The 14,044-nt window shown below is 42.3% G+C and overlaps 1 protein-coding gene across 1 annotated transcript; it reads left to right on the top strand.

Annotated features, from left to right (window-relative positions):
• Nucleotides 1-5,676: 5,676 nt before the first annotated feature.
• On the top strand, nucleotides 5,677-12,764 carry LOC138966167 (cytochrome b-c1 complex subunit 6, mitochondrial-like). The gene is made up of 4 exons (XM_070338297.1): nucleotides 5,677-5,803; nucleotides 7,947-7,970; nucleotides 10,689-10,847; nucleotides 12,551-12,764. Exons 1-4 carry the CDS (start codon nucleotides 5,759-5,761, stop codon nucleotides 12,581-12,583), a joined length of 261 nt encoding a protein of 86 aa, XP_070194398.1. The 5' UTR covers nucleotides 5,677-5,758; the 3' UTR covers nucleotides 12,584-12,764.
• Nucleotides 12,765-14,044: the final 1,280 nt, after the last annotated feature.

Genomic DNA, 14,044 nt, shown 5'->3' with positions numbered 1-14,044 from the left:
GTGTGTGGAGTTACTAATAGGGGTCTGACTAATTACTGCGCGACCACGCGCGATCCCGCCGCGCGACCTCAAACTAAAGCATTTACATGTAATATTATTGTTGTTCTAGTATCTCCATAGTATTTTCTCACGTTGTATCATGTTTTAAGCCATAGAAATGAAAAACAAGTCGCGTAAGGCGAAATTACAACATTTAGTCAATCTGTCAGGAAATGATAAAGAATAAGATGAAATAATTTTTGGATCGATTTCTTAAATTATAATCGTAGTATTAATTAACCTATTTTCGTTAATTGTGATCACATTTTAAGAGTAAACATGACATACATAATTATGTACATATTTTTAGATTCAACATTCGATGCAACTCAATTTTCAAGTAAATCTGTTCGCGAAAAATCGATTTTAATGACAACTTTAATAAGAAAACTCGTGAATTAGTTTTTAAGCCTCCAAGCTGAAATGCAATACCAAACTGAGTCCGGGCTTCGTCGAAGATTACTTGACCAAAATGTAAACCAATTTGGTTCAGCCGAAAAACTGATGAGAGCCGCGTCACACTGCCGGTGTAACACGAGAAAATTACTCCCACGAGATTTTTACTCCGGAGTAAACATTTCGTACGAAAAAGTTACTCCCTTTACGAAAAAGGCACTCCCCCATTTCACGAAAAAATAACTCCCCGAGACAGGTGAGTTAGGAGTAAACATTTCGTACACAAATGTTACTCCCCTGACGAATAAATAACGAATAAATTACTTCACCCAAACACAAGCAATTTAACTTCCCATGCCAGGTGTACGAAATTTTTACTCCCTTGTCCCCTGTTAGTCTTGGTGGTGGAAGGGGTGGAAGGAGGGTACGTAGCGCGACATTCGTGTGCGCGAGATCACGTATTGGCATTATCCCTTCGCCCGCATCCCATTTTTGCATACGATATTTTTACTGGAAGTAAAAAAAATGGGGAGTAAAAATTTCGTGGAGGGAGTAATTTTTTCGTGCCGTGTGGAGTTCTTTTCTCGTACGAAAAGTGTACTCGGAGTAAGAATTTCGTACGAAATATTTACTCCGGAGTAAATTTGTCGTGGAGTAAAAATTTCGTGTTACACCGGCCTGACTAGCTGAGCCCCGCCTCAACTTTCACAAAAACTCGGATATGACGTCATCAAAGACATAGAGATATCGTACTCAGGAACTCTCATGTAAAGTTTCATAAAGATCGATACAGTAGTTTCTCTGAATTGTCTATACACTGGCACACACGCTGCACACACACACACTTCAAGGGCGAACATGCTAGGGGGGGGGGGGGGGGGGGGGTCCGGGAGCATGCCCCTCCGGACTTTTGCCTTTTTTCAAGGAAGCAAAATGCTGCAATCTAAGGCCACCTGAGCTCAGAAACTGTCATTTAATCATCTCTCTCTCTCTCTCTCTCTCTCTCTCTCTCTCTCTCTCTCTCTCTCTCTCTCTCTCTCTCTCTCAGTCTCTCTCTCTCTCTCTCTCTCTCTCTCTCTCTCTCTCTCTCTCTCTCTCTCTCTCTCTCTCTCTCTCTCTCTCATGCCCACATCTTATCCCATATTAATTACGCATCAACTCTTTGGGATGGCGTCTCTGATATTCACATGAAAAAATTAAACTCTCTGCATCGTCGGGCAGCTAAAATCAACGTTAACATTTAGTTATAACTTGACTTAAATGTAATAAGGGAGTTGTGCATTTTCGTCGAAGAGATAGCGAGCAAAAGTGAAAGCACTGGATTTCTGTCACATCCCCGACCATGTCCGACTTGACTTGTTTTTAGAACACGCGCGACCTCAAACTAAAGCATTTACATATAAAACTTACTTACTTGTACTTCAAGTGTACTTGTGCGACGTTGTAGGTTTATGAGAGCATTTCTTCTTTCTCTACTTCCTTTCTCTTTTATTAATTTGATGTGAGATGAGATGTGTTAGAGCTTGACTCACTGAACTTTCACTCGCGGCCGGATACAATGTGAGAAAATACTAAGAAGATACTAGAGCATCGCCGATCTTGGTATGAAACATAAGCTGCTGGGCTGGGCTCTAGCTAGCACTGATAGGCAGCTTGGGATGTATTACTGATATAATTATATTCCTAGTCGATCAGTAGAGCCTGTTCCAGTACGTGTCTAGTTTTGACTTGAAGGCGTTGACGGTGTCGACTGCTACGACAATGTCTGGTAGGCTATTCCAGTCAAGGACCACTCTCTCTGAGAAAAAAGTTCTTCGCACTCTTGCACTTGCAAAGTTTTTGAAGAGTTTCTGACTGTTTCTTCTTGTGTCATGAGATGTGCTTTGTGGTTTGGGGAACTTGGGCCTCTGGCTCTGGTAGACTCCCTTCAAGAATTTAAAAGTGTCTATCATGTCACCTCTTCGACAGCGGTGCTCAAGACTGCCATGCGCAGGTAGTTGAGAGCTCGAAGCCTCTGCTCGTAGGCCGGACAGGTCTTTTAGATCACTAAGCATTCTCGTTGCTCTTCTTTGAACTTGTTCAAGGTCCTTGGCGAGTCCTTTCCAGCTAGGGTTCCAGACGGAGTGGCCATATTCCAGAATGTAACATATTTGTTGCTCTAGTATCTTCTTAGTATTTTCTCACATTGTATCCGGCCGCGAGTGAAAGTTCAGTGAGTCAAGCTCTAACACATCTCATCTCACATCAAATTATCATCGATTAAATTTCCATCTTTTCAGTTGGAACTTGATCATAAATGGCTGATCAGTAATCGATTTTGTTTCTTTTTCGAGTCGTTCCGGGCTTCGAACCTGGTTTCATGTGTTCCACTGACATTTCGACAGTTCTGCAGCAGACTGTGACAACCCCAAGAGAGGGGTTCACTAGTCCGAGGGTTCACTAGTCCGAGGGTCCACTAGTCCGAGGGTTCACTAGTCCGAGGGTCCACTAGTCCGAGGGTTCACTAGTCCGAGGGTCCACTAGTCCGAGGGTTCACTAGTCCGGAGGTTCACTATAGACGCTTGAACAAAGGATATTCAATTTGATTTGTTTTTATTTTGTGTGTGTATGTGTGCGTGGATGTGCGTTTGCGTGCGTGCGTGTGTTTTTCTTTTGTTTTGCTTTGGGAACCAAATCGAAGAATATTCTCATAAAAACACTGAGTTGTTTTCATTCAAAAAGATAATGTGGTGTTTTATATTTTGACTGAAAAAATCTCAGACTATTTCCCCCAAGAAACTTAGTTATTTATATTTTGACTGAAGAAAGGATATTAAATTTAGCAGGATACCGCCCCGACTGGACAATTACGTGATCGAACTGCCTACAGTTTTTAGTCATATTATATAGCACCTCGGGTTTCCTTTTGCCCGTGAGGGTCAATTAGTTATCCCACCGACCAGAATTATGCAGAGGATCGAGCCTGGGTTGTACTACAGCCTCACACATAATTTCATTGAAATCGGTTCTCAAACATCGGATATCTATTTGCGGACAGACACACACACACACACACACACACACACACACACACACACACACACACACACACACAAACACACACACACACACACACACACACACAAACAGGGCCGGACCCAGGGGGGGGTTCCAGGGGTTCCGGAACCCCACCCCTGGAAAAAGCATGTACCTTGCTTTGACTTTTACTAGTTTTAGCACCAAAACAATGCTGCTCTTAACCCTCAAAACAAGGCCCAGAATGCACCAGATTGCACAGATTTTAACCGTTTTTCAAAAAATTTCCGGGGGAGCATGCCCCCGCCGACCCCCCTAGTTCGCGCGCCTGCTTTGCAGGCGCGCGCTTGTGGCTTCGCCACTTCGCTGATTTGCTCCCCCAAAAAAGGAGGAACCCCCCCCCCCCCTTACAACTCATTTGGTCCGGCCCTGCACAAACACACACACAGACACAGTGAAACCTACATACCGCCTTTTTCGGGGCGGTATAATAACTGGAAAATCAAGCGTCTATAGCAAACCCTCGGACTAGTGAACCCTCGGACTAGTGGGACGAACTGGAAAAGAGACTGAGCGTCTATAGTAAACCCTCGGACTAGTGAACCCTCTGACTAGTGAACCCTCGGACTAGCCTGTGAACCCTCGGACTAGTGAACCCTCGGCGGACTAGTAAACCCTCGGACTAGTGAACCCTCGGACTAGTGAACCCTCGTACTAGTGAACCCTCGGACTAGTGAACCCTCGGACTAGTGGGACGTTCCCCATTTTGAGCTGGTACTCAGTGATTTTCACCGGTTTTAAAATTTGCCTCCAAAAGTCATGGTGCACCGCGGCTTTCAACCTCAACAGATGAAACGAGGGTTTGTGTCAAATCTCAAAATATGCCATTCAGTGACTCTCCTTGGACTCAGTGCCCCATATGCTTAGTTAAATAATATGTCCATGTCCATCATTACTGGCACACACACACACAGACGCACACATATACACACACATACGCATACAACTTCGCGCACTCACTCTAAACACAAAGTGACGCACACACACTGACACACACACACACACACTGACACACTGACTACACACACACTGCCGGGCACACACACACACACACACACACACACACACACACACACACACACACACACACACACACACACACATACCACACGTACACGAGTTTTATTTCATATGACTTAAAACCTGGTACAAGGTGAGAAAATACTGTGAAGATACTAGAACAACCAAAAATAGTACACGTCCATGCTTTGGTTGAGGTCAGTCGCGCTTGTTTGTTCTAAAAACAAGTCGGGCATGGTCGGATGTGACAAAAATCCGGTGCTTTCACGGCTTTCGCTCGCTAGCTCTTCGAAAATGCATGATAACTTCCTTTGTGTTCTTTTATATGGCTTAACACGTGGTACAACATGATAAATACTGTGAAGATACTAGATCACCAAAAATATTTCATGTTCAGGGCCGGACCAAATGAGTTGTAAGGGGGGGGGGTTCCTCCTTTTTGGGGGGGGCAAATCAGCAAAGTGGCGAAGCCACAAGCGCGCGCCTGCAAAGCAGGCGCGCGAACTAGGGGGGTCCGGGGGCATGGTCCCCCGGAAAATTTTTGAAAAACGGTTAAAATCTGTGCAATCTGGTGCATTCTGGGCCTTGTTTTGAGGGTTAAGAGCAGCATTGTTTTGGTGCTAAAACTAGTAAAAGTCAAAGCAAGGTACATGCTTTTTCCAGGGGTGGGGTTCCGGAACCCCTGGAACCCCCCCCCCCCCCCCCCCCCCCCTGGGTCCGGCCCTGATGTTGATGCTTTTGTTTGACTCGGGTCGCGCGTGTGCTAAAAACAAGTCGGACAGCGGACGTGACAGGAATCCGGTGCTTTCACTTTCGATCGCCAGCTCTTCGAAAATGCACCACAACTCCCTTATTTTTCATTTCTATGGCTTAAAACTTGGTACAAACGTGAGAAAATACTGTGATAATACTAGAACAACAAAAATATTATATGTAAATGCTTTAGTTTAAGGTCGCGCGTGGTCGCGCAGTAATTAGTCAGACAGACTCAATTATGCTCCCTACCTTTATTGCCAAATTTAACAATTCCGTTTTTTTCTCATTTGTTAGTGACTCAAACGCGTTTTTTAAAGTCAAGAATGAATAAAATATGTATTTACCAGATCATAAAATAAGGGATTAAGAATAAGAAGTAATGAGTGTAAGATCTTTCCGAACAAAACATGAATACACAAATACCTCCCGCACATCGGCTAACACATCCGGGGTTGTTCTTTCCACGGTCAAGATGGCGCTCGGGGACGAGGTTGTTCTAGCAGGAGATCCAAATGAGGTGTTGTAATATTAACAAGCACATTTTTAAACTTGAGTTTACACAGAACTGCTAATTTTAATGTCCGAAAATGTGGGCTATTTAATTGCTTATTCATTTCCGCTTACTTCACGAGACTCGCCCACCTTTACCGTTTGACCTTGCTGCGGTACAATATATTCCGTCTGCTGTAGGACATTTCCGACAACGATCGACATGAATACATCATTTTCACGTAACATTGTCTTTGTCAGTGTTGACAAGATCACACGATCGATTCACGCGGGTGTACATTTGGATGACAAGAATATGTTCTAAATCAATCGTTCATGAGGCGATCACCTGCTAGACATGATGATGAATTCAGCAGAGTTTGAAATAGAATTACTCAATTTGACAATTAGAACAAGTCCTGATGAATCATGAAATTGAAAATGTTGGCCAAGTCTGACGGTTGATAACTCTTGGGCTACTTTTGCTTTTGTTGAAAAACAAGAAAAATACCGAAAATTACGGGAATTAAGCAAGAATACAAACAAACAAATAATGTAGAAAGGATTTTCTAGATTGCAACGGACATAAAATGTACTACTGATTTGCCAGATTGTGGTTTACTTTCACCTGCTGTTTCTGTTTGCTATGACTCGGAATGTAATCTACAACTAAGAGTTAAAACTGCTCAATTCTTGTCATAATGTCAATCACCCTCTCAACCTTTGCAATTACTAAAATAAGTATTACACACACACCAGGGTTCGACACTAGCGGGGGCGGGGGGCGGAACGCCCCAGAGTTTTGTGTTCCGCCCCAAACATTGCCGAAGCCTGGGGCCCACTCCGCCCCAGGATAAATTCCAACAATGACAAACCGAAAATTCTAATGCCAGAGCCAATCACGAAAAATCGCCAGTCAAAGTCGTCACTGAAATTTGCGTTACGATTAATGCCACAGTCAAGAAAAAAAAACATTGAAATCGTCGAAGGACAATGCCGCAAGGGAAATAACTCCCAGATTGTGCTCTTTAGTGTGAGAGATAAGTATCGCCTTCAAATGCCAAACGCAAAATGTGGCGACACATCCCTGGTGTAAAACGACATGGAAATGAAGATGAAGAACAGGGTGGAGAGAAACGAAAAAAGGAGACCGATGCAGCCAATGTGTGTGTGTGTGTGTGTGTGTGTGTGTGTGTGTGTACTTTTAACATTGTACGCTAAGTTTTGCTTAGTGCTTGGGTTCTTGGTGTTATGTCTCAGTTAAATGTATGCTTTGTATGCTTGTTGATTTGCGCTAGTTTATTCTATAATGAATTTGTAAAGCGCCTGGAGCCAATTGATGGGACTCGCGCTATAGAAAAGTTATTTATTATTATTATTATTATTATAATTTCAATGTCGAATGGTGGAAAGAAAAACAGACAATGCATTGCCGCCCGTGTAGATCTTATGGCGGAGAACCACTTGGAAAAAGTGGGGATTCTGAAGGTAATGTTATATACCTTTTTCATCAATATGAAGTAAAAGAACAACTAGATACGTTGATGCCGATCATGGGGTACAGTACTGTACACTCTTTTTCACTTTTCTTGTGTTTTTTATTATTAATTTTTTTTTAATAAGAGTGGGCCCCAGATTTGTGTTTTCCGCCCCAGCAATTTCCATCTCTGGGGCCAGTGTGGCCCCAGGCCAAATAAGTTAGTGTCGACCCCTGCACACACACACACACAAACACACACACACACACACACACACACACACACACACACACACACACACACACACACACACACACACACACACACACACACAACACCTGCCTCAAAGGTCAATGGTTTTAGAGTTTGGATTTGGCAAAAAATGACAACACACACCAGGAACAAATGCACCTAAAAAATAGTGTTCGAAGGTTGAGTTATTCCAAATAGAACACACTGTCTTACAATACACTGTTTTTTTGTTTGTTCAATTCATTTTGATTTCAAAGCGCAATTTGCCATACATGTGGTTAATTGACATTTTGTCCCGCAGTATTGCTCCTGGTGGCAGGTGTACTTGCCGTCATTAGTGTCAATGTTCTTGGATACTGTTTTGTATTATTATCAAGTTTAAAAACTAGTGAATTTATTTATTTACACTTGGTTAAACAAATTCTTTTGTTTCTTTTTCAGGATGGCGAGGAGGAAGAGATGGTGGTAAGAAAGAAAAAAATTAACAAGTCCTTGTTTTCTTGTCTTTCTCCCTGTTTTGTCAGTTGAGACTCAAATAATGTAGAAGTGTTGTTTTAGAACTTAGATCTCAAATTTGTGTTGTTATTCCCTGAGTTGGTACATCCCTCTTCTTTGAAATACAAGATGAGGCCAAACAAAGGAAACATTTATTTCCATTGACAAGTCCCAAAAAATTTGGAGTGGGTAAGTCGTTTACACTTACAGTTAAAAAAAAAGTTGTTAAAGGCACAGTAAGCCTCCCGTAAACCATCACAGAGCTCCCCGAGCGTCTACATACAGTACAAGCATACTTCCATTTGAACGCTTACCGAACGGGAACATCCTGGCTGCTTTCTGTCGAGCGTGAGAAATTTTTAAAGAATTTATTTTCGTGTACTTGGTCCTCTACAACAATGGCGCCTCATTTTGGTGCTGGACGGCTGTTATGAATATTCCCGGAAATCACGCCCGGACAGTAAGCCTCCCGTAAACCATCACAGATACTGTCAGGCTTTTACACTCAGTACAAACACCCTTCCATTTAAACGCTCACCAAACGGGAACATCCTAGGTGCCCTACGTAAAGAGCGAGCAATTTTTAAAGAATTAATTTTGCAGATTGTCTCGAACACTTTTTGGACCCATCCTGAACTCAGGTCAAACATGAGTTACTTCCCTTCGGGTCTCATTCTATCGATGTAAACTGGCGATAGCCGTGAATCGATGATTATCAAAATGTTTTTGGACCGTGGTGCGTTTTTGCGCTAGACCTAACTTTTAAAATCTAAATAATAAATTGACAGCTTGTTACACAAACATTCTTTAATCATAAAAGAATTCTTTTTTCATCAAGACAAGATCAGTACAATTCGAAGTTGTGAAAGTTTAAAAAAAGAAAAGCCCGGAAGCAAGGTCACGCAAGGGTTGTAGCAGACGACGGTTTATGCATATCACCGTTCCTCTCAGCAGTCAAAAGCCATCGCTAGAGTTCTTGTGAACCACAGCCGTTTGTTTCGTGCATAAAAACGTGCTATTGTAAATAAGCTCACATCGAGTCGCATTCAAATGACTAACTGATGACTACATTGTGAAAAAGGGAAACTGGATCACACGGGTTCACGATGGCTCAGGGGTAAGATAAACCACGCAAAAATAAATTCTTTGAAAATTGCTCGCTCTTTACGGAGGGCACTTAGGATGTTCTCAATCAGTGAGTGTTTAAATGAAAAGGTGTTTGTACTGTGTGTAAAAGCCTGACCGTATCTGTGATGGTTTACAGGAGGCTTACTGTGCCTTTAAGGTTTCTTCTTCTTCTTGTCGATCACTCAGATGGAAACGCCGGTTCTCCGCGCAAATGTTGCCGTGCGCTGTAGGTCGTCCAGACTGCCATAGAGCTTCCCTTGCACCGTTGTCGCCTCCGCCCAGATCTGGCTCCTGAGGCCATCGTGTAGTGGGCAAGTCTGCAGCAGGTGTTCCGTTGTCATGCTGCCTGTTTGACAAGGGCACTGGTCTGACTGGCCAATTCTGAACTTGGTGAAAAGGTGGTGGTTCATTCGGTTGTGGCCTGTCCGCAGCCTGAATATGAGGACCTGCTCAGACCTTGTGAGCAGGTGAAAGGCGTCGTTTTTGTTGTAGTGTGGGTGCTGCTGCAACCACTTTTTGTGTTGCTTGGCCTTGATGATGGTCTTGGCTTCTTTGAAGGTGGTTGATCTGTCATTCTGGTCCTTCGTAGTGCCCTCCTTTGCCAGAGTATCTGCGGTTTCGTTGCCTAGTATGTTGCAGTGAGAGGGGACCCATTGCAGCACGACTGTGTGGGCTCTGCACAGGGAGGTCAAGGCGGATGACAGGTCATTCAGTTCTTTGTCTCTGGCAGTGTCTAAGGCCTGCAGGACTGACTTTGCGTCGCTGAAGAACACAACGTTGTTAGAGGAGAGTGGACTGTGCTCAATGTGGGCTGCACCTGTCTGGAGCGCTACTGCTTCAGCCTTGAAGTTGGTGGAGTAGAGGCCGGTAGCGAGGGAGATGTGTTCTTCTTCTCGACCTCCTGGGTACTTTATGTAGATTCCGGCACCACCATTTCTGACAGCCTGGTCGGCAGATCCGTCAGTGTATACATGAGTCCATTGGCGTTGGGGGTAGGAGTTGTGGATGTGTTCAATGGTGAGAGACTTCAGTTCAGCACAGCTCTGGGAGTCTTTCTTGCCAACGCCAGGAATACTGCAGCGTATCTGGGGTCTTCCTTCATCACTCCAGCTTGGGTTTTCAAGGTATTGGGGGATATCTTTGGGTTGCTGGTCCAGGATATCTTGGTGTCTCCTTTCCAACACCCTCGTCTGGTGGATGAAGCCTTTAAGGTTTAAGTCTTCTTCTTTTTCTTTTACCCAGGTGCATGTAGCTTTTTACTTGCCATAACTTATGGGAGCTGTGTCACCTAAACATCGTAGAAGAGTAGCTTATCTCGTAAAGTATGCAAAATTGAGTATTCATAAGGGTCCAAAAAAGTTCTATGGTCTTGATGGAGAAAAAAAAAGGGTCAGTCAGGGAACCAGAAACAATGGATTTTGTTTAAGGCCTGATCAACATGAGTTGTAAATGTTATTTTTCATGTTAATAAATAACATTAACAAGTTCTATACTTTTGCTTGGAACTTTTTCTGATACATGTATGATAATTGATATTGATAATGTTTTCCCTGTGAACAGGATCCGCAGGATACTTCAAAGGAGACCTGCTCAGAATCCTCAGAATGCCAGAAGTACAAAGCCAAGCTAGACGAGTGTAACGAAAGAGTCGGCAGAGGCAACACAGAAGAAACATGTGAAGAGGAGCTGTTCGACTTCGTACACTGCGTCGATAGCTGTGTAAGTATTGAAAAAGACCAAGTGCAATTGGTTAAAGGCACAGTACGCCTCCCGTAAACCATCACAGATACTGTCAGGCTTTTACACACAGTACAAACACCCTTCCATTTGAACGCTCACCGAACGGGAACATCCTAGGTGCCTTACGTAAAGAGCGAGCAATTTTCAAAGAATTAATTTTGCGGATTGTCTGATAACAAAATCGGACCGTGGTGCGTTTTGACGCTAGACCTAACTTTTAAAATCTAAATAATACATTGACAGCTTGTTACACAAACATTTTTAAATCATAAAAGAATTCTTTTTTCATCAAGACAAGATCAGTACAATTCGAAGTTTTGAAAGTTTGAAAAAAGAAAAGCCCGGAAGCAAGGTCGTGGTTCTCGTAGCAGACGACGGTTATGCCTATCGCCAGTTCCTCTGAACAGTCAAAAGCCATAGCTACAGTTCTTGTGAATCACAGTCGTTTGTTTCGTTTAGATTCAGAGGTACATAATAACGTGCTATTGCAGATAAGCTTACAGCAAGTCGCATTCAAATCACAAACTGACGACTTCATTGAGAAAAAAGGAAACTGGATCACACGGGTTCACGATGGCTCAGGGGTAAGATAAACTACGCAAAAATAAATTCTTTGAAAATTGCTCGCTCTTTACGGAGGGCACCTAGGATGTTCTCAAGCAGTGAGTTTAAATGAAAGGGTGTTTGTACTGTGTGTAAAAGCCTGACAGTATCTGTGATGGTTTACGGGAGGCTTACTGTGCCTTTAAGGTTGGAACGGGTGCTCTGTCTTTCCATGGGGATTCATGCATCAACCTTGCAATGTCTGAAAAATAAAATTGAAAGGCCTGATCGCAATAGGTTATGTTCGGAAATAGGTCTATTTCACAAGATGAAGAAGAAAGAAGACAGGTCTGAGGCTAGTGGCCCTTTGTAGTCCCTTGCTCTGTTAATTAACCAATCTCTCTACCATGAGACTGGATGGACACCTGTAGTGTAGGGATACTTAAATTGGTGTCTTTCTGTGAGAGGTAACACTGTGCATCGATTCTTCTAAAGCCCCACTGCAACTCATTTTCAAACATTCACACTCACAATCTGTTGTGCAATTCTAATATATTGTATTTGTTGACAAAAGTTTTTTCTTGCCCTTGTGTTTTGCTGTTGTTTCTCAATATGTCAGCCTAAAGTACTATAAAAAACACAACCGATCAGTGAACAGATTTCGTATTCAGATAAGGCCACCAAAAAAGAAAATAGGTCTGTTTACGGTAACATAGGCCCAAAAAAATAGGGTCGGTAGGTCGGGATTTTTTTTTTTTTCTTTCCCTAATGCCAAAAAGTCTAGGGTCGCGCGAAAAAAATAGGGTCGGTCGGGTTACCGTAAACAGACTATTTTTTTGTTGTTGGCCTAAGCAGCATTCCCAATGGGCTTTGAGCATTCTGTACAAACTTTCTCTGTTGGTTAAATGATACTAGAAGACAGATTTTGACACTAAAGAACAAATTGTGTAACATAAGTCTTTTCTTATTGGTACTCATCTGTCACCAAAGCATAGATAATTTGTGGTGAATTAGATAGCGCTGTCGAAGCTTTTAGCATTTAAGCATTTTCAGTCTGTTCTTCTTTTAATTTTTTTTATTTTTTACACTGTTAACATTGGTTATTGTTTTAATACTTACCTTGCCTTTCTATGTTTCAGGTTTCTAAAGGTTTATTCAACAACCTGAAATAGGACACCTCATCTTGTAGATAGCCATTATGTGTGCATGTGAAGCCGAAGTTGTTGAATTAGACCCAACAAACATTTGTCGTTGTCCCACGGACAATTTTTTAGCAGCGTAAAGCAGAATGTTAGTCTCACAACACAAAACAACAAGTTATGAATGTAATAAATTGAATGTTTAAGTTTGTCATTCCTGTTTTTGAACTCTTGTGTCACCAGTGTGTGTGTGTGTGTGTGTGAAAAGATGCAGGGCAGCTGGTCATTGAATCATGCTGATGCTACAAATCCAGTTGTTCCTTTGCTACACTTCACTTTTATTAGAGACTCTTGCGTACATGTACAAAGATACAAGAAAAACATTGTGGGGGGGGGGGGGGATATTGTTTCATAGTGATGACATAATCAACTGAAGTTCCATCCCACAACTACACAAAGTATTCAACACATACAGAATCACTACTGATGGGCAACACCCTGAACAAAGAATTAACCTTCACCGTGGGTCGTGGACGACCCAGAGCCTCACAAAATTGTCTTTTATCTCTGAAACTATTTGGAGTTTTTAATTGAGACTTCATGTAATCTATCACCATACAACCATCCCATTGCCCAGCTTTTGAAAACTTATCTTTGTAAACCACCAAATAAACGATGTCGTAATTTCAACTACACAGTCCAGATGATGTGGGTTGTGGACGACCCATATGGAATTACGTAAAGAATTTTATATTGTTTATCCTTATTCGGATGGTGTGGGTCGTATACGACCCATACTTTGTAAAGAGGCGGCAAAACGTTTATCCCTATTCGGATGGCGTGGGTCGTGTACGACCCATACTTTTTACATTGAATCCTTTGGAAAGAATGGGTCGAACACAACCCACATCATCCGGACTGTGTAGTCCGAAGCGTGATCCGGTGAAGGCTAAGAGAAAACCAATGCAACTTTACATAAACCTGAATGAGTTCATAAACGAAACTAGATTATCTACACAGTGTTGTTCTCAGACTGATACACAGAGGACAATAGATCAATTCAACCTGGATTCAAAATATATATTCGTCAAAATATCCTGGCCGCAAAATAAACGTGCTAAAAGACACCAGTCATGGCAAAACACGGACATTTAACCAGAATGATGCGAAAAGACTGAGGCTGGGAACAACACTATACACTAGTCTACACCTAAAAATAAATATTTGGTGTCAAGCACAGGCTAAAGTATTGGAAGGCATTTGTCAAAGGAGGGGGACAACACATACAATCTTTTTTTTTTTAGCATAAAGAAACAAAAACTTGTGGAAATGAAGAAAAAAGGAAATACAAATGTATTAGGCAAAAAAAAAAAATAGTCTGTTTACGGTAACCCGACCGACCCTATTTTTTTCGCGCGACCCTAGACTTTTTTTTGGCATTTGGGGAAAAAAAATTGGGTTTTTTGTGCAAAATAACGTAAAAATATGGTTTTT

The sequence above is a fragment of the Littorina saxatilis genome, linkage group LG5, assembly GCF_037325665.1.
Source record: "Littorina saxatilis isolate snail1 linkage group LG5, US_GU_Lsax_2.0, whole genome shotgun sequence".
NCBI classification, from domain to species: Eukaryota; Metazoa; Mollusca; class Gastropoda; order Littorinimorpha; family Littorinidae; genus Littorina; species Littorina saxatilis.
The sequence above is the reverse complement of the archived record's forward strand: the minus strand, read 5'-3'. Positions and strand labels throughout refer to the sequence as shown.